At 38.5% G+C, this 25,181-nt stretch overlaps 1 protein-coding gene across 1 annotated transcript in view; it reads right to left on the reverse strand.

Annotated features, from left to right (window-relative positions):
* The window catches only part of LOC112566636 (ribosomal protein S6 kinase 2 alpha-like), a 28,834-nt gene extending 14,709 nt beyond the window's left edge, over positions 1-14,125 (reverse strand). The window contains exons 1-8 of the mRNA XM_025242908.1: positions 13,549-14,125; positions 10,806-10,841; positions 9,857-9,973; positions 9,303-9,384; positions 8,903-8,983; positions 1,782-1,861; positions 1,089-1,195; positions 477-657 (exon numbers count right to left, since the gene is read on the reverse strand). Of these exons, the coding sequence (XP_025098693.1) occupies positions 477-657; positions 1,089-1,195; positions 1,782-1,861; positions 8,903-8,983; positions 9,303-9,384; positions 9,857-9,973; positions 10,806-10,841; positions 13,549-13,608 (744 nt within the window). The 5' untranslated portion in view covers positions 13,609-14,125. The remainder of the gene's footprint in view (positions 1-476; positions 658-1,088; positions 1,196-1,781; positions 1,862-8,902; positions 8,984-9,302; positions 9,385-9,856; positions 9,974-10,805; positions 10,842-13,548) is intronic.
* Between the last annotated feature and the right edge of the window lie 11,056 nt (positions 14,126-25,181).

The following is a 25,181-nucleotide window of genomic DNA, read 5'->3' on the forward strand; positions in this document are numbered from 1 at the left end:
AGCCCAAGTTATATAGACTTGCTCCCGACATCTTACTGACACAAGATATCAGACCCATTAAAGAATCTGTTCTGCACATATCTTTCAAAATTATTAATTCACCATAGAACTTACACTGTTGCACATTTCCACTGGACAATCACTAGACATTGAATTAATTATACACAAATCAAAGGTAAGAGCTTTATTCCAGCATCAATCAAATGTCTGCTCTTCTTTAGTCCCACATCAACCAAAGATAAGAAATTTATCATTTCATATTCCCATGAAATGCACCAACCACCTTATTACCAATGAAGAACTGTTGTCAAGGCTATTTGAAGTTGTATGCTTTCTTTTGAGAATTTTATTCTCAATATCTTAAAGTTACACAGTAAAAGAATGATTCTCACACATATCTGGTCTTTCAAAGAAAAGCAAAAAACAAAAGACCACACACACACATATTAGCTGATTTAGACCTAATGCATTCATACCATGAGCACTCCATATGACCACCAGTCTGCAGCTGTACTGTGCCCTTTCCGATTGACAACCTCAGGTGCCATGTATTCGACTGTTCCACAAAAAGAAAATGTCTTCTCTTCATCAAAAATGGACTCCTTGCTTAGGCCAAAATCTGTTAACTTTATGTGCCCTTCTGTGTCAAGTAGTATGCTGGAAAAATAAAAGGCAGGTTTCAGCCATGACCATCTATCAGGAAACAAATAATTAAAAATTTTTAAAAAGCAAGCAAGACCCATCTTCATACTTTGTCTTATAACCTTTCTTTTGTGTGAATTCCTCCCTCTACCTGATTATTTCTTATTACATATAATTTAAAATGTAGTTCAAAATGAGCTGATCTTTTCTTCTTCCCTACAACTATTCACCACATGTAAAGCTGATGTTGCTGGTAGATGGTGGAGAAACCTTTACAAAGATTTTAATATCTAAATGTAAACTAATGTAATTATACTTGACACTTTCAAGCTCTTTTACTGACATTACATGGAAAAACATGAGCACCCACTCTCTCCTTTTTCAGGGGAGGAAAGAGTGATTGGTGGTATTAGGTCTGAAGATTAAAATCTGAAAGTCTGACTTACTTTTCTGGTTTAAGGTCCCTGTAGATAATTCCTAGACTGTGCAAATGATCCAGCGCCAGAGCCAATTCTGCCAGGTAAAATTTGACGTCTTCTTCAGTAAACATCACCTGGAGATTGGTGCATCAAACATTAGCATTTTGGGTTACCACGACCTTGACATGATTAAGTGAGAAGTTGTGTGCATAATTTTGAGTTACCTCTAGCCTAGATATGAATTTGTTTAAGTATACAAAAAAGACCAGCTGCTGCCACGACTGTTACATAAATCTTTGCAACTGAAATAAGCAAGCTTTGCTAAAACACACCTGATGGGAAGGACCAATTAGTGCAAGTTGTACTCAAATCATTCCTGATTATTTAAATACCATCAGTTTAACATCCAAAATTTGTATCCATCAAAATTGTCTCAGCAATTATCTGAAGATGCTTTCGACTTTATTTGTACAACAAACTTGTAAATGCAACTATAGGCTGTATGTTACCATGCATTCTATTAAGGGAATCAAGCAAATTACACAAAGCTTCAAATATAAAATGGCTAAGATATATGAAACCAAATGTTCAAGGAAAATTTATCAATGATGCCCACAACAAAAATACATGCATGCTTATGTCTTATTACTAGAGCTAGATCTATAAGAACTTGCTTATGGCAAAATTTTTAAGCAGCACTTCTTCAAGCAAATTACTGACTTCTTTGGACAGACGAGTAAAAAGGTCCCCGCCTCTCAGAAACTCCAAAATCAGGTACAGCTTTCCTTCAGTCTGAAATGCTGCACAAAGAACAGCATTTTGTCCAATAGTAGTTGATGGCTGGCAAGACTAAGCTTATGATTTTCCCACTTACTCTTCAAGTATTCAGTATCAGTATTGTGTGGTGCACATATACATGCATTCACAATCAGCAATCAATAAATTCCATTAAGCAACACCAGCACAGTTGATGGCAGCCAGTCACCTGTAGCAGCTCATGAGTCATTAATGTGTAGCACTTCCTTCACATCAGCTTTTAAATGGAGGAAAGATAGTCCTTTTAGTGTGCATCACAATTTGAAGACACAGCCCTTTGATTATTAAAAAAAAAAATCCTACATCTCTGCACATCCATGCCAATGGCATAGATGTACTTTTGTTTAGACTTGTACACACAATCATGGCCCCAAGTAACATGAAATCACCACTTGCACTGAAGTACAACCACAAAGATACCAAAAGCCAAATGTGTTAAGTGCTAGATCGAGTAGCTGAAAGTTTTACATTATCAACGCCAAAAAAATCCAGTCTTCTCACCTGCATTCACGTCAATAAATCCATTAGCCAGATTTTCGTTACACCAAAAAAAAAAAATTCTGCATTTTTTTTTAAACGAAGAACAAAATAATAGCATTCCAGAATTCTTTTACATTGTTAAGGATGGATCTGTGATAACCTGCATTGCAAACACTGAGTGATTAGTGGCTGCACTGCTTTTATCAGGTGAACTATGAAGGTCTGATGGGCACCGCCCTGATCTATTGCTGTGACAGTCCTGCTATTACCTTTTTACCTTCTCTTTTAAAGCTTGGACTCAAAACAATCTCATACACCTCCCCCCAAGTTTCTACTATTAACATCCATGCATACATCTATATAGAGAGAAAATCTGTAATAAACATGTGATGTGATTTTATAGCAAATTCTTATAGAAACTTGAGTTGACGTTACGATTCCTATTGTTTATCTCCTCAACAAAACACAAACTAAGTTTAGTTACTTCCCAAAGTTCTGCCTTAATGTGTTAGTTATGCTATGCTCCTCACTGTAGTAATCTCTGAATGGACAATACTTGTTGCTTCAACCCAGATGTGCAAAGTTGTTATTACAAAGCTGTAGTCCCAGGTTTTCTGGTCACATGCTTCTCATACTTTAACGAGTGCTATGCTTTTCAAACCATAAAATTGTCTCAATCTGAACTCAGCAAAAGATTCAACATATACTGCACCTGATGCCAAATCAATTTCCTCTTCACATCATTACATCAAAAGGAATACTGAAAGCTTTAAATGCACCAACAACTTGCCACTTACCACACATAAACACATAACCTTAAAAAAAACAAACTTTCACAAAGAAGAGTGAGACAATAATTACTAGAATATCAAGGGAAGTGGATGGCTGTGTGGTTAGACTACTGGAATCTGAACCCAAAGGCACACCAGTTCAATACAGCCAACTTTCCTTAGGTGACCCAGCTGCTGGGAATGGGTACCTGACAACAGAGAGTTCTGGATGGTAAAGCAGGGAGAGGAAGATGGGCACCTCTCTAACAAAAAGTTGTCCCAGAGAAAAGTGAAGTCTCCAACATCTTATTCCCCAAATGAGCCAAAAAGGGTTAGGGAATGACTACCTTTTTTTACCTGCTAGAACATTAATGATTTAGAAGCAAAGCAGTTGAAATCTTACCTATGTATTACATGTTACTTCCCCCTCAACATATACCACTTCTACTAATATTACAATGCCAACAATCAAACTACAAGACAGCAAAATAATACATAAGAACCCTTCATTTTGTTACATGTGCTGGTATATGCAAGACATTGAATTTAATAACCAGTGAAAACTTCTTCAGTTTTTCAAAATCAACCAGCGTTAACTGCACCTATATACATCAGTATCTGCCAGTGAGCAATGGTGAATGGAGGAAAAGGCAAACATGCTTCCTACAACATAGGTCATGGGTCATTTGATGAATATTTTTATTTTGTATCATGTCTTGAAATGTCACCAAAACCAAATGTCAACCAGCCCTATGCACTTTACATGAAGGATGGCGAGAAATCATTCTGAGCACTGTTTTTTTCAAGATCTGGTTGTGAATGAACAAGCTGAGCCTGTATGGATTAACTGTAAGATGACAGCTCAATCCAGTGGGGTTATTTTTTTTTGTTTTTGTTTTAGTTTATGAGTTTTAAATTATTAACATCTCAAACTGCCAGAAGGAACAAAAGCTATGACTACTACAATTAAACAATAGGATACTTGTAAAATATATATTTTAAGACTGCAAAACCATATCAGCGGTGAAGGACTGCCAGTAAAGACAGCATGTCTTGCACCCCAAATTAGACAGTGGGGAGGTTATCTAAATAATTTACTGGCATACCTTTTCTATGCAGTTCATGTAGGAATTTTATTATCCCTCGATTCAGCTGCATCATAATGCTATCTCATTTGCTGTTTTAAATGTATATTTTCAGTATGAAAGCTTGTGAATTTTGCCTGGCTAAAGAGAGAAATAGAAAACACAATACAAAGTGCTTAAGTACTGACTTGAGCGTTTAATAGAACAGGGCGTCCATCATGCATCTTGCACGAAACAGAAGAGCTCTAAAGCATGTTCTAATACAGGTCAATGTACTGAGTACAGTGTGCCTTTCCTCTTATACATTATACTCTGTGTGGACTCTGGTTTTACTTACTCATTTCAGAGAATAATTTTTACAATAATCCTGATCATATAATACCTATTGGGCAATGCTGCAGTTAATGACAGCACATAAACCAAACTATCAATCAGTATGAGTAAAGAAGTTTTTAAAATTTTCTGTCAAATGACCCAACGTTAGGTGATAATAGCTGTACTGCTATTTTATACCATATAAACCTTGCAAGTCATTTACCCATGTTTGTCAGAGACTGTATGATATCTACAAATTTAAGTTTCATCACATTCAGAACCTGCAGTGGCTTCTAAATGCAACGAAAGATTGTTTGAGATATGGATCCAGAATCTTTACAAATAATGAAGAAAGAAGGGGTAAGGGTGAATTTCTTCTACTTAAGATTGGACCAAAGAATTTTCTGCTGCAATTTCCAAGAACCCAAGCAGCGGTATCCATAGAAATAACAAGGAACAAGACACACCACTTACAGAAAAATCAATGCTAAGTGCACATATCCAGCTGAACTGATGGCCACAGCTTTCTCAAGGGACCCCCTTGAATGATTCTCTATTTCACTTAAGTGGCACAGTTTCCTCACATAAACTTTCAGTTTTCAGTTCATGATGGCACAAACTCCTTTTAAATCTAAAGTAGTATCCCAGCTCATGTGGTCATACACAATACTGCAAAATTGAACTACAAATTAGGATGTTAGTTTGCAAACACCAAATCACAAAATCTGCCACAAGAACTTAAGCCCATTTATGATGAATTGTCCAACATTAAGTTAAGTAGAATCCATTCAGCTTTAAAAAAAAATTTTTTTTTTTTAAATGTGAAGGCAATCATTTTTTTTAAAGAAGTGAATCATCAATTATAAAAAAAACAGTGATCTGTGCAAGCTCAATTTTAACATAAGCTTTGCATTAGGAATTTGATGTTTATTTCACCAATATCAAAATTTATTTTAAAACTTTCAGAGAAGTGCATGGGAAACATCTACTATCTTTAAAAGGCCTGGTTTCCCACTTTGACTTTTATGAAAACGTTACTGTTTGTTTAGACAGCATTCCTCCCTCCAGAGCAAGAGCTAGCAGTGGTTTACAATAACTACAACAGATGTTTAACTGTCATCTGACAAGCGGGTAGTCCTTTGAATGAACTCTTGTTCTGACATGTTCCCCCTCCCCCTACGTCATTCCAGCAATTAATCACAAATAGGAATTACTTATAGTGTATGGATACCAGCAAATAGGAATTCCAACATGCTGGTTTTCAATTTGTCTTCAAGAAGAATGTGGTTGCCATCCTCTGACACTGATCACTAGGTTGATGCTTCTGGAATGTCACAAGTAATCTTTCTCATGGAAATGTTATTGAAGGCCTAACAGGGTGGATTTCCAAACTGCTATTGATCCTGTAGCACAGACTCTTGAGTCCTAGCATATTAAATAAGAGTTTGCGTGCCACTGGATTGGGATACTTGCATGTGCGTGGGTGTTTGTGTGTACATTTGCCATGCAAATTCAGAGGAAGAGAGAGAATATGTAAACAGATGTATTTGCCTGGATGAATGCTGAGCACATCTGCTGCTATCCCACAAGATGGCCCAACAATGCTAAACTAAAATTTATCTTCACCCTCTCCTCATTTAAGCACAAAGCAGACAAGCAACACTACTCTAGGTGCATCAGACCAATCCATGCACAAATCATCTATATGACTCATGGGTATGAAAATGTATACAATTTGGTGTCAGGGTTCTGGAAGTGTATAAGAGTTCATGACATAGGTCTCCTGTCATGAAATTAGACAAACACATGAAAGTTGACAGTTTTATCATTACTTGTTAGCAAATGTTCCTGATAGTTTTGCACATATAAAAGCATATTGTTCTTAATTTAAACAGTTTATTGACAATGATGATCAAGATTACAAGAATTTTAAGTGGGGATCTAAAAATCTCTTGCGTTTTATGGATGGGGAACAATGTGTATCACTATTATTTGGAAAGCATCCTACCCTTGTGTTAATGTACCATCTGCAGCCCTGAATTGACAACAACAGTATACCAAAATCAGCAAGTTCGCGGAACAAAAAAAGCTGACAAACAAGGTGGGATACTTCAAAAAAGATGAATAACCATGTTAATCCCTTAGCACTAGACATCTTTCAGCAAATATAATACTAGATTCCACTTTGGCTTTGATGGAGATATTCAAGGAAAAAAATTATACCCTCACAGTAGATGAAGTCCTTTTCTGCCCTGACCTCTAATCTTCCTCATGCACTAATGTTTCTTTCCCTTTCCGCCAGAGGATCAATACTCCCATCTTAGGCAGGGGGTGGGGGAATGGGTGGGGCAGGGTGAGAGAAAATACAAATAATGTTGTGCTTGCCAGAAAGAGGCAATCCTTGGCAACCGCGTGCACTCCTCAGAAATACAGTCTACATACATCAGAGATCAAAGTGCATTACAGCACCACCAACTTGGATTATCTGTAGATTTCCCTCCCCCATCAGATTTAAAAAGCATTTCTTTTAAAAAGATTTCTTTTTCATGACTTCTATGGATGCACACATATCCAAAGAACATCTTTCTCTATCTCTCCCCTTCTCAATATGCTAAAGCATTTTAACAGAATATGAATACAAACTACACAAATCTTTCAAAGAATAAGAATGCCAGTATGCTTGAAAAAAGTTGCCCAAGTCTTAAAACATTTCTGAAAACATGCTGACAATGTATGTAAATGTCAGAATTTCGTCTGACAGCTGTATGATCTCATGAATGATGTCTTGAAGACAAACTATATCATCGTTTTGACAGTTAAAAACCATAACACATGAAACATCTCTTTTGATAGAAATGAGTAGGTGCTCGCGATGAGTATTTTTAAAAACTTATTTTAAAGCTTAGAAGGCTTGAAAGACAATAGCAACCAAAAACAGAAAAAAAGAAATTTGTTGGAACATACAGGCATGTAACAATTTCAGGGTTTACGAGATCAACACACATTTTTCAAAGAGCAGGAAAAATAGTTACAACTGAATATGTAAAGCAAATCTTCCCATGATGGTGTGAGCTCAATGCGCTGTACACAGATGACTACAAATGAACTGACAGTCAACCATCCAAGAAACACAAACATCAGCAAACACCATGACAAGCATGAACTAAGAGCATGGATAAGAACAAAAGAACTGAGGAGTAGCGTTGATAGTGCAAGATATTTCTTAAAGTAATCTGTTTGTGAGCTGGACTTACAAGATTTGAATGCCGACACAGTTTGAAGAGAAAGTGGTAGCAAGTTTCAAAATCTGAGCAGGAGAAGCAGCATTTGCCGAATTTCTCATCTGAGGAGGGCAACACAAGCAGACTGATGGAGGTGGTAGCTGCAGTATCTGCAGCAGGTATGCTGAGGTGACACTGTGAAGACAACAGTAGCACTTTGGTGTGATCTTGTAATCAATGTGAGCTTGAGGTGGCTGCCAGTGAATCTCACAAAGGAGAAAGGTGTAGCATGGTCTGCTTTTTGCCAATGGAAGACAATATATGCAGCACTGTTCTAAGCCCTTCGGAAGTTTGTCCACTAGGAAAGACTGACAAGTAGAGTTGCAGTAATCCATCTGGGACTGCATAAAAATAGATCCGCAGGTTTTAGTGGTAGAAACTGACAGGAAGGGTTGGATATGACTGATCCTGCGATGCACAAGATGGACACAGACTGAACTGGTGAGATTAAAGAGATAATCGTGCATCAATAGCACCAAGATTCTGGATGGTCTGTCACCCCAGAAATAGTAGTAGTAATGGATGGCCCACATTGCAATGTATTTGCAGAGGCTACTGGCAGGACCTCAGTCTTAGTGCTGCTGTCATTTTTGGATATATATAGCTGCATCTACAAGCCAATGGTGAGGATAGGTTACTTGGTACCATGACAGATCTTTTTGTGAAATGCACCATCCCACATTGTATTACATGGATGCCAAAGAACAGAAGCACTGTTTCAACATATATTCCAAAAACAGGTCTCCAGAAAATATTCCCAGAAGTCAATGATTACACTGAAATGCTCCATATCATTAAGCACAGGTTTCAGCAGCACATCACAATTGGTATGATGGTAGGATACAGAGTTCATATATGCCAATATGCAGGCATCTCAATGATAACTTGTAACAATATCCTTGAATGTTTGACTGCCTTGACTCCAGAAAGCATAATAATGCAGCCCATCGTTCGTTCTTTACATTTTACCAATAAAAAGCTGCTCACCACAAAACAGCAACAAGACTGAGAATAACACACAAATAAGCACTAAGATCTCATTTATCTGCCATTTGTGGACACACCCAGCAGGCTATTGTGTGAACATTACTCACCATAGTGAAGTCGTACAATGAAGGGATGGTTAACATCTGCCAGAATATCCCTCTCCATTTTGGTTCTCTGTCTGTCTCGTACTGTAATATACATCGATAATGTTGTAACATTTAGTGAATGAATAAATATGACAAAAATATAAATAGCGCATACCACTTAAATACCGAAGGAAGAAAAAAAAAGAAATTGATTTACAATTATATTCTGGAGTACATAAACAAAAATACAAACAAACAAATAAAAAAAAGGACATCTTGGCACTGGTAAACTAAATAGCTAGCTTTTTAAGGATATGAGTAAGCTGCACTACTTGTTCTCCCTACCCCTCCAATATTCAAAATGATAAATTTGCTTAATAGCAGTTAAAAAAGAAACACCAAATGAAAACTAGCAACATACCTTTAAGTGTAGCCTTTTTCAAAACTTTCATGGCATACAACGTTCCAGCATCTGCCCCAGTTATCTTGCGCACCAGAAAAACCTAAGCAACAAACACCAAAAATGTATCAGATGAAAAATACAGTTGCATCCTTTGCCAAGCCAATATTTCACTGCCAGCTACTGGCACACAGTCAACATCATTAAAATATTCCTAGCTACAACAGGCAGGTCAGTTTTGTTCTCTGGAAAAGACGACACTTTTTGATGATACTTTAATTTTTAGCTTTTCTTGGGAGGTACTAAGTGTTTTTGTTTAATTCTACTTTTTAACTTTTACTTTTACTACCTGATAAATGATAAATAAGCATCACAAAATCAAATACGCCAATGCTGCCATGTAACATATGCATTTATTTTGGAATCTGGCTTGGAATCAATCTAGAGTTAATTTGTGACAGGTGATGTTATAGCACAATAAATTATAATAATTTATTAAATTATAATAGTACTGGAAAAACTTTTCAAGGAAAATGAAAGTCTTTTCCTCTTAAAAATATTTGATGCAAGCTCACCTTTCCAAAAGAACCCTGTCCAAGCACTTTCAGCAACTCAAACTGAGAAGGATCCGCCCTCTCCCCTTGCCTGTTTGCAACGGAGGTTATTTCCAATTCATTTGTAGAGTCATCTCCCTTAGGAAGGGGGAAGAAGAAAAAAACAAAAACAAACTTAAATTAGTATCTGAGATCAGTCGCCCACGTGCAAATAATATTACCATCTCTTCTAGGTAAACACTCTATACCTTAAAATTTGTTAAAGGGCATCATCCCCAATCATGACTGTTACCATAATAGTAAAACCATCACTGGATTTTTAAATATCATGCCACATGAATCTAAATCTAATAATGCTATCAACTGCATCATATGTATTATTTTAAATTAAGATGGACTGCCTCAAAAACCTTGAGGCAAGTGACTTCCACTGGAGATTTCAGCATTGGGGGAAATTTGAAAAAAATAAAAGCCCCAAAAAAACCCAAGTATTCTATAACCTATAAAGAATTCTTATCTGCTGACTTACACATGTGCATGGAAAACAAAAGCTGTACAATATCATAGTGAATAATTTCAGACCTGACTCCACAAATAATGAAATAAAGTATTTACATAAAAATGTTATGCATGGTCTCTAGTGTAAAGCACATGAGGGGACTGGCAACAAACAGTTGACCTGGCAACCAACTTAGCATGCAGGTCATTGGATACTTCACTCATGTAGCATCAACCAACCACATGACGATTAAAAAGTCTTTCGTCTTTCAGAAACTACAATGAAATCAAAGTGTGGCACAACAAGGGTTGATGTATAAAATATATTAAATTAAAAAAGGTTACAAATTTATTTTTTCTCTAAACTCTACTGAAACTCATGGGTTTATCCCCCAAAATACAAAAAAGCCACAGTACACGGATAGATCAGATTTATAATCCTGTTATTATTAAAGTCAATTAACCAAAATACCTCATCATCCACCAGAATGTCTTCTGTGCTCCCCGCCTGCAATTGAAAAAAAATTGTAGCTAAGAATAAAAGGATCAAGGGACTTTAAAAACAAAGGAAGCAATTCAAATCTAATCATGACCCTAAGCCACTTCAGTACTGTAATGGCTTAGGGTTATTAAAAGCTTCATAGACATCTTTCTTACAAGTTTTATAAAAAGTACAATAGTAACATAAATCACAATCCCCTCCTGCCACATTAAACAATACAGTATAAAATCAAAAAAGTTCTCCAACACAACTGCTAAATTCCTGCATTTTTCCCCTATCTATTACCCTATCGCCACTCACATATTGCTTACTACACTCTTCATAACCAACTTAAAAGAAATGACATAAGGAAGACATTCTAGATGCTTGTAGCTTTTGTCTATGAAAGTGGATAGCTGAATGGTAAAAGTAATGGCATCTGAAAACAAAGGTAGTGAGTTTGATACCCAGTTGCCCCAGCTGTCAGGAAAGGATCTGAACACCATAGAGGCTTGGGGAAGGTAAAGCAGCAGGAGAGAGTGATGGGCACTGCCTTCTGACAACCCCCCGCCCAAATAAAACTAGGCCATGTACCTTCAATTGAATGTGATAAAATTTAGATCTAAAAATAGGGAAACCAAACACCATCTGACAAAAAATATGCTTATAATAACCAGAAAAAGACTTCTAGATTCTATTACTTGCTTCAGATGACAAATTTGGTTAGACTGATAAGAGAACAACAACTAAAAAAAAAATGTACAAGATGATTTATTTGTAAGCCTTGGATTTAACAACATACACCCTGTTTCAAAACTCATTTAAGAAGCAGCATATGCCAGTCTCTATCATACTATCTTTGGCATAAAGCCATCATAGAAAAATAAATTATGGTGACAGAGAATGCAGAGATAAAGATAATGATGGTTTACAAACTACATTACAGTGCAATTTATGCCGTAATTTATAGCTAAGTTTCATTATATGTTGTCATCCTATCCAGTGTTCCACAGTTTTTGTTTTGGGATTTTTAGGGGGTTTTCTTGTGGAGGGAAAATACAAGTGCCAAACAAATTCACTAATATCAGTAGTTAGCATCAGCATGAGTTACAAATCTTTTCAAGCCTATCAAGGTGGTTGTGTTGGATTTTCTCTACTGCACACTTAGTTTCCACATGAATGCAGATAAATGGCTTGTAAACAATAACTAAGCTTCATTCAGGATATAAACTTATAATTAACTTAATTATATCAAGAGAAGGCTGTAACTTGGATGTGTCAGTCTCTCCCCTTTTTTTATTTAAATTTAACACAATTTAATGATAACTTGCATTAACATTTATATCACTTTTTCCATTTACAAAAATGTGCATGCATTTTGATTTTCAGATAACAAATCCAACTGGCACACCTAAGAGCAGAAAGAAAAACAAAGCCAAATAAGCAGAAGTTCAGAGAAAAATAAACATCTATTAAAGATGGTTTTTATAGTGGTGCCGTAAATGATGTTCTCTAAACAAGGATGGGATGCAGTTTTCACAGGCCTCTCACTTGCATTTTAACAGTATATAAAAGTATAAAATTAGAATTATAAGAAACATCTTCAAGAGTCAGTCTATACGTAGTTAATTATAAAATTTAAATGATCTTAATATAGACAGTTACTACAATTATGAATAATATATAGCATATATAACACAGTATAATATCATCTTCTTGTATTCCAATAACTACTAATTGTTACAAAATGGCCATCGAGCATTGAGTGAGGGAGACAATTAGCAATGCAAAATAAGCCATATGAAAATTGTCTTCACTAATACTGTCTGGTGTTTAGTAAGTATAGGCACTATTTTACTTTAAACATTGTTAGAGATAATAAATCAAATTTGGCATGACCACAACAAAGCATTATCAGCAGTAAAGCACTTGCTAGACAGTGTCATGGTCATACATTTAATCAGTAATGAATGTGTGTGTTAATTATGACTGTAATTAATCTTTTTTTTTTTAAAAAAAAAAGGTGATGCTGCAAGCCAAAGATGAAATAATTATCTTTGCTGTCAATGAATACAATTTCAAATTAAAATTCTGCTCCTGTATTCCTTTTCGTCTGCTAGAAGCAATACTCCTTATGATATTAATTTCATAATTGCTTGATCTATGCTTTTCTTTAACATTTCCTGATAATGAAACATAAGGTATGCTTTTATTTTTAAGCGGTTTAAAACTACAGTATCAGGGCCGGGTGTTTGATATAATCACACTGTAACATTTGTACCGATTACTGCTGTCACTGTAAACAGGAAGGGTTTATCTTTGAAGCGAAGACCGTGTTAACTCGTCTATTTTGAACCGACATGTTGATCAAAAACCGCTCCCTTTACAATTGCTGGTAAAGCATTGTTTAAGGGACTGGAATGCATGCTTCGTATTCGTACCCATTTTATTCGGTCCTTCTATGACAGAGCGAGTGTCATAAAGATGCACTAGTGGGAAAAATGTCAGCGGTGCTTTATTTCCCGTTAGAGACAGCATCACCTATCGAGGTACACCTTCACCGGTGACCACCGCTCAACTTGTCAGACGAGTTGGTAAACTTCAGATTAGGCCAGACAGTTGTGCATGCACTTGACTAGCAACAGAGTACACTGTGGTGCTCAGCGGAGCAACCCTTCCTATCCAGCCCCAGTCGTGACAACTACACTCAAAACAGCCATTACAAGCGGCTTACCTCCGTATCGCGGGCAAGTTCCATACGCCGCCATGGATCTGCCAGCTGTGCCAGAGGCATTGTTGGAGAAAAAAGCGGAATTTTGACAGGTTGTACAGAGAACACTCAATCCTGAAACAGTGTCTTCGCCAACCAAAATGGCGGCGACTGGCGAAGTAGAGGCTCGGGTCTCACTTCCTGTGACGCAGACTACCTTAACCGAAAATTCCACGCGTGCTTTCCCGCGCCAACCCTGCATTCCACGCCCCACTGCGTCGACGAGCACGAAGCAGGTGAAGTAGAGCACCCAAAGCCACTTCGTAGGCGCTTTTTCTGCTGGTTGTCGCACTGCGCGAGTGGGCGTCTACCTGCTGGTATCCAGCCTGCCAGGCTACAGGCTTGCGTGATGGAAGCGAGGCAGGTCGTCTGCCACTGGACAAGCAACCTTTCTTCATACCCCTGGGCTAAACGAAGATGCTGGCGTCTTTTTTTGAGCATACCAATTCGCCGGTTGGACCCAAGCAGCCGTTTACTGCATCTGGAAGATCGTGACCGCTGCCATCCTTTGCCGTCACGCACAGCATTTCGTCGCAGCTCGTGGATTAGAGACAGGGACTCTGCGGACCAGTGTCCCCCCCGACAGTGGCATCAACGGATCGGTGGCAATCAGAAACCGAGTGAATGTCGGCCTGCAAACGCGATAGGCAATCCATCATTCATCTGAAAATCATTCTTGATATCATATGATCACTAGCTGTTGCTTCTGATCGAGTTTCTGGAAGCTACCCACACTGCACAGGCGATATTCCCTCTAAGCTGGTAGTAAACAACAACAACTACTGACAACAGTTTTCAAGTTAACGTTGGACAAAAAAAGGAAAATGAATACTTTTTTTTAAACCATGTATATCGATCGATTGCAGAAACGCAAATAAAGACTGAAGTCAGTCTCATGTAAACAAATAAACTAACTATTCATAATTACCTCTATCAAATATAAGACTACAAGGACACAAACACGCGCGCGGGAAATCGGCCATATAACACTGCTTTCCGAACCCAATAAAGGTTTTTTATAACGTTTTAATGATGTTACTGTATAGTATGCATGTCACATCAATATATAGTAGTGCGTGTGTGTGTCGGACAAACATGTTTTCGCGACGGACAGCAGGCACAAGCCGCATCAGGCTAAAAATAGAAGGCGGCGGATGTATAATCAAGACAAATGAGTCTTTGAACCTGAGCCTCGGTGGCGGACACGACTTCTATCGCTCGGACACCAAGATTCCGCCTTAAGCGGATGTTGTTGTCATCATGCAGAGGCAACATGCTAAACTTCTCTCCATTTTACTCGGAAATCTTTAGGAGCATGAAGTCTTCAAAGACAATTTAGTAGTAATTCTCTTTTTTTTTTCCACACGGTATGTTAGAGATCAATGACTTTATGCTCACATTTTTTTTATTTGTAATTAAAACACACACACATGCACGCACACTTGTATACTCGTATGTCCGTCACAGTAAAGAATGCGATAATCGCGCTTTGTTTTGCTTTTTGGGGAAAAAAAAATTACAAATGTCTTTATGACATAGGAGTTGAAGGAAGGTTTATCTTTCGAGTTTCGGTTGCCAGCGAGACTAGGTTATATGGGACATCTATTTATAACAGACTACGACCTTTTTGTAAACTGTAGATTTGTCGTGTTCTTTGCGTATAAGAACGATTAAGTCCGTCGAGAATTAAGCAGGCCGCATATTCTGTTTTCAATTTTTTTTCGGTTAAAATTTTGTCTAGAATCTAACTTTCCATCATCCATTATTGGACTTTCAAAGACCTGACGACCTACCGTGAACTATCTACATCAGATTTTTAGGGGCTTCTACAAAATTAGTGCAAGGTCCGACTTCCGGAGGACATTGAAGGCGGTTATCATTCTCACATAGAGAATGCATCCTCGTACGGGAAAATCTTCCTGCAGATATTCAACTCCAGGAAAAAAATATATGACCTAGTTTATATATTGACAGACTTTTGTGACTGCTTCCGATCTTATCTGCGGAAGATTTTTCTGCAGGTCTTCGAGCCGAGCAGATGGCTTTGCCAGCAAGCTGCGTGTCTCGCGCCTCGCGTCAGTCTCGCGCTCGCGTTGTCTCCAAGACGTTTCCCTCCTTCACCCTCCCGTTCACTAGCACTTCCCTTGTCACCCAGCAAAGCTGCAGAGCAAACTTAGACAAATTGACTTGTCAGACACAATTAGCCCTGCGCCTGCTACACACAGTCATAATCACGAATTTCCATTTCTGCATTAGTTTTAGCAGATTTGCTCCGAGCACAATGCAAGATGACTCCTCAAAATTATCTCCTCAAAAAAATTTGTTGGCTTCAATTTTAATATCTCCTTGTTTTTCATTCGTCCCTCTTCATGCCTGTTCATTTGTCACAATTTTTTCCCGTGAACCAGCGATGTCACACGGGTAATAAACCCCACAAATAAACTATAACATCTAATTTCGATCGCTTGCTCCGCCTTTACAAAACCCTTTAACCTGTTGAGTGTCAGCAGGGATCGAGTTTAAAATGAATGACGTCATTAACAGTTATTTAGGAGGCTGCTTAGCGACCTGATACAAACAAAGCAAAACACACAACACTAGGAAAGCCAATGATCACAACTGTAGACATCGTTAAAAATGTTTTCAGAAAAGCATGATTTTTTTTCTTCACATGTTACACAATTTTGTGTTAATCTTATTGCAGACCAGACTTAGTGTCTACCATTGAGGACGTGGTGTTATGATAGAGAAGAGGATACGTCGTCATCACAGAGATGGACTGAAAGAAAGAAGAAAACAGTCAACAGTTTGCGGTCCTTTGTCTGAACCAGTGCATCACAGGCTTCACAGGGTTGTCCGTGCAAGCAAAACAAGACAAATCAGTTACATCCAGATTTCCGAACAAAGTCGCTTATCATCCACGTTTCCTGCTCCCCTTCTTCCCCCCTCCACACATCACACACTCTTATCTCCTCTCTCTTTCTCTCCCAGTTCAGTTGTAGCTTCATGACACAGTTGGCAAGAGACTGGCACACATTTTTTTCAGAAAAAAAACATTGAAAAAATCCTGTGGTTCTCTCCTTTGTTTTTGTCTCGTGTTGGACGTTATAACAGGAAGAAGACATCCGCTGACCTTAATGAATCGCGAAACAGGATACAGGAGTCGGATAGGGATCAACAAAAGGAAGTCTTCTCTGTCTCTCTTTTCTTTTTCTTTTTTTCTTCGTCGCGCACGAATTCTCTCCACAGTTCCCAACCCACACTAGTATTTCTCTCTCATCAACATCAGAAAAGCTTTGAAAATAACAAATGTGCAGCACCTAAACTGGAAAACAGGTTAATTGTTTTGCGAAGACCACAGTTTTACATGCATGTGGAAAACAACTGTTTTAGCCTGGTCTTAATACAAAGTCTGAAGATGTAATCAGACCACGTGGGCAGCACATTGATGTTGTGCTACGGTTGCTGCTGCAGCTGCTTTCTGTGTCACTGTGTGGTGGATGTTTGTCTGTCCGGTCACTAGGTGGCATTACTTTTGTCTGCGTCACTGTCAATAAAATGTGTGACTCAGTCTGGGGTCTGTTTGTTTTGTGTCAGTGTGAGATACAGATATTTTTGTTTATTTATTAATGTTTTTGTTTTGTGCGATGCCCCTGTTTTGTTTCAAACGTTTGGTATTTTGTATCAAATGTTTTGACACCACTGGTATTTGTGTCAGTGTTTCACATCAATGTTACCGGTGAATTTAATGTTCTTTGTCACCAGAAGACTTTTCACTGTGATGAGAGACTGTCTTCTATGATCACCTTGTGATGTTACTATTGTTTGCAATATAGTTGTTATGCTGGTCATCTGAGCCCGTATTTCCAGGCTTTTATGATGTTCCCTGTCACTATTCATCAGTTTTTGATCGTGTCAAGTTCAACAATACTTTTTATCACTTTACCTCTCTTCATCCAATAGAAAAAGTAAAGTCAACAGATACACAAATGGACAAAAATTTCGCTGAATGATTTTCAAGTAAATCGCAAATTTATCTGTCAGTAAGTTCCATGAAGTTCTAGACTGTTGATACCTTAAAGAACATAGCAAACATTGAGGACACTTGTGTGTATACAGGGAAATCTTCCGGGGATTCCATTCTTCCACACAAACAAATGTTGACTTTATGAGGAAATATCCACTTGTCTTCCTAGGGTATTTATTAAAAAATAGGCTTTCTCTCTGAACACACATGACAAACACGAAACAAATTGTTACTCGCATGTATTCATGGATTATTTTCCTTCCTCAAACTGCTGTTGATTTATATATTTGAAAAACTCAAAGTTACATCTTGGGTATTCATTACCAGGAAAAATTACTTGGTAACAAAATTTAGGGGAAAAAAACAAAACAAAAACCCTAAATCATATTTATTATAGTAACATGTCATGGCTTTTTCGATGAATGGAAACAACTCAAACAAAAGGTTTATGGACTAAGCTGATCGGTGCTCAGTGTGTTCAATGTACAATTTACATCACGATCAGTCCTTAATTTTAACTTGTTTAACTAGAATGCGAATAATTAACCCAGAGATCCACTTAACCTAAACTTTTTGTTCTACCTCAGACTTTTTCTGACCAACACAGGTTTGTTTCATTTTCAACCACGACCAGCATTTCTTATTGATGGTACAGTTGTGCTTTTGCGCTGAAAATTTCACCGAAACCATAGAACATTTTTGACAATTTGTTTTTCCCAAGACCACATATTAAGTTAGTCAACCAGTGTAAGTCTTCCTCATGAGGTGGCGGATCCTTTTCACAGTCAAGACCTGGGTAAACTGAGACCAGTGAGGTCTTCTATGAACAATGTGAACATGTGAGCATGTGGAAGTGTTCCTGTTAATTGGCATTTTCCTGTATGCATGATCAATGTGTCTCTTTAATTTTATCTTTCTCTTCCTTCCTCCATCTCCTCTCAAACTTGTGTATGTGTTCGGGTATATGTTATGAGTGTGCCTACACTTTATGTGCTGTAAACTCAAGCAAGTTCTCTGCTCCTTCCTCAACCGTTTTTTTTTTTTTTTCTCCACTTATATTACTGCTTCTTGCATCATAAAGTCCATTCATACACTACATTACTTATTGATAGCCAACAGCTGTGCAGGAGAACGAATTTCAGGTGTAAATCCATCTCGGTACATTTTTCCACCTTATTTTTAACAGGTGATTACCTCGTCAACTGACACCTGACTGGAGAATCAGGTCACAATGTTGCCAGGAATAAACGTTAAGGAAAGGAAAGACCTGAAAACCGTGTTTCACCTTCTCCAAACATGTTAAGTCTTTTTAGTAGCCCAGGTCATGCATAAAGCTGAAGTTGGAGCTGTGGGGAGCTGATTTTTGAACTCTTCCTTCTTCTTGACAGTAAATTAGCAATCCAGTTTTGTATATTTATACCTAAAAAAAAGACCCGTTAATCTCTCTGAGAGCCGACACTGACATAAACCACAAAGGGTGATGATTAAGTAACAGTAAGAGTGAGGATTGATTTAGCGAACTGTTCTTGAAGAACACTTTTCATACACGTGCACATACACACCGTAAAACGCACACACACACACACACGAGAGCATAATACACACACAGAGGGTCCAGGAAACCGAAAACAAGTGATGGTCAACAGGTATCATATCCAGAGAGAGTTAAGTCGGAGGCGAGGTACGAACCAAGAATATCTTAAAAACGTGAGATCTCGAAAGAAAGAAAGAAAAGAAAAGAAAAGAAAAGAAAAGAAAAGAAAAGAAAAGAAAAGAAAAGAAAAGAAAAGAAAGAAAAGAAAAGAAGAAAGACCCGCTTAATACTGACTTCGCAGTGCTTCATATTCAAACCTAATCTCCAAATTAACATCCTACGCACTCTCTACTGTTGGGGAAAAGTTTAAGGCGACCATCACCCTCCCCCTAACGAAAATTCTCCCTTAAAGTCGCTTATGTCAGTAAATATTTTGATGAAGCAATCGCTATTGTGTTCCATGACCACCATAAATAGCTACTACACCTGACCGCGATTGTACCTTCCCAAGAAAACATACATCTTCACATTTGCGGCAAGATAATTTTAGCACCTCCTCCGCCGCTCGCAGGTCGACAAATCATACTTAAGTGCATCATCAAGAGACCTTTCTACAAGGTAGGCTTCTCTTTCACCTTTTCCCGCTTACAAAAGCCGGTAGGATCCATTCTTGTAAAATGATCTTGGCTGAGAAAGGAGCTCGGATTTGGCAGTTTCAGTTCAGCTGAATGCCAAAATGTAGGCGATGAATGGATTCTTTTAACAGAAAGAAAGAAAGAAAGAAAGAAAGAAAAAAAGAAAGTATCTATTTTTGTTGTAAACTAATTGCTCTGTATAAAACTCAAAGATAAATTTTAACATTTTTGTAATCTAGCAATGGTTAGGGGTACTCGGCTTTATTCTGGTTCTTCATTCTTCATTCATTTTGGCACCAGCTCTTCTAGTTTTATTGTCACCTTCTGTTCTCTCGCTTCATTTGAGTCAACCGCGGCGTCAGTGATGCGAAACAACGAAATTCCTGTATTCCGAATGTCCCTTTCCTAGGCTGACAGGTTGACAGCACATGTTTGGCAACAGGGGCACGAACGAGTTAAAAATTAATGTGGTGCCATCTGTCATGCAACCAACTCTCTTGCATGCTTTCCAGGCTCTTTTTTCTCTCTCTCTCCCTCTGTGTGTGTGTGTGTGAAAGAGAGAGACATCGGTACACTCTCAATTATGATGTTGTTCTATGTTGTAAAGGTTTCTTCTGTGTATAACTTTTTTCTTTTCTCTTAGAAATCCACTTAACATTTTAAAAAAGATACAAGATACACAACAAATGAACGGAACCTACTAAACATGTCCTAAGACCGGGCCATAATTAAAAGTAATATTTCTACCAGATTTGGTGCAGATGGGTCAAACGGTGGGTGTATATTTTATTAGGTTTCAAGTTCAGCCCGCTAGCTCCAAACATCGCCATTCATTGCTTCATTTGTAAATACATTTTTAGACGATAACACGAAAGATGAAATACACGAAACGAAGATCACAGAGAGATTCACAGACGGAAGAGGACACGATCAAGATAACACTACCAATAACCACTTGTTGCGACCACCTTCCATGAGTAGCTTCTCCTATACTCTCCCATATATATCTCCCTTCTCTCTATCTCTCACTTTTTATGATTTGTATTCATTTGTTGCTCAGCATTTTATTTAACACTTGTTCATTTTTGTTAAAAAAAGTTATCCCCATGAACAAGGAAACCCCACAAGAGAACCCAAAAGTCTTCCAGGTCCACGTCTACAATTTTTGCAAGACATTTTTGACATAATGATGCGGTGCTGTCTGCTTTCCCAAAGTTCGATGTCGGACACATAAGTGAGTCACACGGTACTGTGTTTGTGTGTTGCGTGTGTGTATATGTGTGCGTGTTGGAGACGTTGTGAGTGGTACTCTCTCTTTACGACCAACATCCGATCCTTGTCGTACGCCTTCCATCCCACCCACGCACTCCTTTTTTTCCATTTGTCACGGAGGAATCGTCTGTAGGTCTGACATCAGACTTTGCCTTGAGGTCATGAGCAGGGGTCACTGTCTCGCGCTCTGCGTACACTTCATCACGTGACCTGCATGTCTGTCCCAAGACTCTCCTCTCTCCACTACCATAATATTTCAGTAATAAATTAATAATGCGCTCCTGGGCACGTTGGCCCACTGGTAGGTCGATAAAGATTCATAAACTAGTAGTGTGAAATAGGGCTGCCATAGAAACTGCAGGCCGTAGCCACAATAGCAACGAACTAAGAGTACCCCAGCCACGAACTCGACCCTAGGAGGGGACTGAGTGTAGACTGGAACTGGATTCCACGATTCTACCCGTAAAAACACTGCGGGCATTGTGTTGAGGAGACAGATGACAATGACATCTTTTAGTGAGGCAGGAAAAGTCAGAATTTTTACAACAGTTTCAAAGTGAGAATATAATGCGGGTACATAACGGGTACTTCTTTTGTCAAGAGAAGCTGTAATACAAATGTTGGTCTTTTATTTCGGGTCAGCAACACCCGATGTATACCTCATGGAAATCGGTGGTGGAAGAATGATGGGTTGGAGGCAAGATCTGACTACACACATTCTCTCACCAAGGTCCTCATTGTCCTGGCGAAAAGTGCCTTTGATGTTATATAATTTGACTTACTTTCACACGAAGTACTAAACATATTTGTACCATTGCTACTTCCCACCCCGAAATAACTTTAAAATGTTATGGACTGTATTGAATTGTCTTGACATCGACCTCACTGCTGGACACAAAGCTCTACAAACATACAAACCTCTTTTATATACATTTCTGAGAAAAACACCGTTTACATTTCCACTTTCCTTTGAATTCAATCTTAATTCTTCCCCTCTTCCTCTTACACTACACCCCCTCAAACGAAGAAACCTCGATTGATATAAGTTTCAGAGAAGGCGAAGTCTGACATTTAATGTCGAGGACTTTTTACAGCCGACAGAAAGAAGTAGGCGCGGAGCGGTTTGAATGTCGTCAGCGCGCTGCAACCGCCGACCATCCGGGCACTTCTGGTGTGTCTGCGCCATCTGTCTTGCTGAATTGATAGTGTATTTAGTGAGCAGTTGCTTAACGGTCTTTCACTTCAAACGGCTGCAGCAGCTTTTAATGAAGATGGATCTATTTTCAGATTTCTCCCATAGCAAATGTTTCTCCGCTTATTGACTGGCTTCCTTTTACTTAGCTGTACTGATTGATTCCCTGCTGTACAATGAGCGAGCTTTTCTTTCTTCCTTCCTTTCTCTTTGCCAAGCAGCTGCAAGACGAAAAGTTTCTTCTTGCGGCATTCAGTATAAGGAGGAAGCAGACGAATTGATAATGGACCCTTGAGAGCAGAGGTTTTGGTAGATGGGGTTACACAGAAACCCGAGCTACGAGACAAGAGGGAGGATAGAAAAAGAACTTTCGAGAAACTTGTCCACAGGTCTTCTGAAGTACACCAAGGATGTAAGTTCGTAAATGATTTGAACGGATGTCTGAAAAGTTTTAGATAGGAAAATGAGAAAGAATGAATCAATATATTTAATGGTGACACCTTAGAAGGTCCGAGAAGGAATGAGTCGACGAAAAGTTTAATAAGCTAAGTATGGAGTATTATTCAGAATCGTAAATCATTAGAATTCAGTGAATATCTTGGATCGTTTGTAATGTAGGAGGCAAGTAAGAGAGCATTGCAGAGCTGGCGGCTGTTGTACGAGAAAAAAGTCAACGCGAACTGCAGAAGCATGGATTGGCTTCCAAAGATTCCGTTCCATTACATGAACTTATTTGGCCAGTTATGTCCATCTAACCTTATAAAACTAAACAATAAAGTGTTCCTTTATGCAGGAGATAACTTTGAGAAGGAGACAATGAGATTCTCAGAAGGGAGAAGAAGGTCCTGACTGTCCACAATGAGAATCTGAAGGCAGACTTTGGGAGGTCATCGAAGGTGGACACTAGCACATGTAGAAATATAATCATCAGGTTTTGTTGTTGGAGGTGTGGGAATAAAATCCCAAGAGATATCGGTATGAATTAAAAAATGTTGACTGTCCATTTTAATAAGTTTTTTTTTAAAGCAAGTCGGTTTAAAAATCTATGGACAGAAAAATTATATCGCAATATTTTTATGATTTGGCACGTCCACATTATTCGTTTTAAAAATGCATTAAACAAACAAACACGAGGGAAAAAAACTCCGCCAGGATCAATCAAGCAGTGCCTCTGTACCTGTTGTTTGTACAAGTGTCTCTGATTATGCAATGAATCCATTAGGATCCACACACACAAACACACACAGAAGCACCGTGCTTCTTGAACACGACTCATAATCCAATAACAATTGATTTCCTGCGCATGCTCTCTTCTCGCTCTCGCTCGCCGGCGACGTTCGGGTCACGTTCACGTCCTAACGAACCTTACGTCTCACGTGGTCGTCTGCTTTCTTGGCGGTTTTATCGTTTCTGTCAAAGGACGGAGTCACGAAGCCTTTCGACGATATTCTTGGACAGCCACTTGTTTCAGTCGTGAACTTTTGGTGAACCCACTCAGCTCGCGATTCCCCGAAGGACATGTATGCTCGAGTTTTGATCTTATGAAGTTGACAAGAAGGCCGGAGACTATTGAATAAACAAATGTTGGCATGTTGTAGATATGTATGTATGGGTGAGTGCTCTTAAACGCGGAATCAAAAATTCATTGGTTTGAGGATAACCTCCCCCTTGATCTATCAGACGGCGGAAGAAGAGAGTTAAGTCTTCCTTCCACTTACCCTTCCCTAGACACGGTGAGCCACTCCTACTTCTCATATGTCCTCTAGGCTATGTGACCCTTTCCCTTTTTACTTCCGCGTGTGTATATATATATACAAATATAGTTATAATATATGTATGCATGTCCTCAAACACATCCATCACTTAAAATATACTTCCACGCTGTTACATGTCTACATATATATAGGTAGATACCACATTAATATTTTAAATATATGATATTTTTATCTATGGTATATATATATATGATCATAGTTCGCTCCTGATTTTCCACTGACCGAATTATTTGTCACAACATTCAAGCATCGACCCAACTGCTTCTTCTTTGTGACAATGTTTCACAAAAGCGCTCAGATAGCTTGAATGGAAGGCTGAACGCGAATAAATAAATAAAACTACCTGACCTACTCGGGGTTCATACAAATAAACGCGGAAGTATATATCAAGTGATGGGTGTGTTTGAGGACATTCGCTGCTGGTTGCATGTACAACTTTTGCTTTTGTTTCATTGTGTTTGCTTGTGTGGTAGAGAAAGTTCAAGAGGAGGGGTGCTTGAGTGTTTGCATCTTCCACACGTTGAAATTTTCCCACTGGCACGCTCACCCAGTGAAGGACGCTCGCACTTTCGCACTTTTGAAGCTAGGCCTAAAATTGAGACATCGCGGGGGTTGTGGGGAACAAAGTGCACGTTCGGTCACGTGATCTGACAAGTTCCAGCGCTCACACCGATATACATGATCCTGCAAGGTCCCTATTTAGCTTGTCGGATTTTATTTCCTTTTAATTACAATTGTTTCCTTAACATTTATTGAAAACAAGGTATATCCTCTCAATAATTTCTTTTGACTTCTCCTTCATCGGTGATGGCAACACTTCCTGGAGTCAACACTCCTGTAGGATGTGCTCCATGGTTTGGTCTTTATCTCCACTGGAGCATCGTGGGGATGACACCAGACGGTAAAGAATGTGATTTATTCAGAGTTCAAGATAAACATTTTTCAATATTAAAACAAAAACCATTAAACTGGTTATCGCAGCCACTTCCTTTTCAAAATTCATCTGATAAAAAAAAATCCATCAAAGGACGTGTTTAAACTTGCGTGATTTTCACAGAAAATTTTTTAAAGTGTGCGGCGTTCATCGCTTTAGCAATCTTCCCATACAATCGTGAAAGCTCGATTTGTCACGCATCTGCCGAAAATCCGTAGAGTTTTTTTT

Source organism: Pomacea canaliculata, linkage group LG6 (assembly GCF_003073045.1).
Source record: "Pomacea canaliculata isolate SZHN2017 linkage group LG6, ASM307304v1, whole genome shotgun sequence".
NCBI lineage: Eukaryota > Metazoa > Mollusca > Gastropoda > Architaenioglossa > Ampullariidae > Pomacea > Pomacea canaliculata.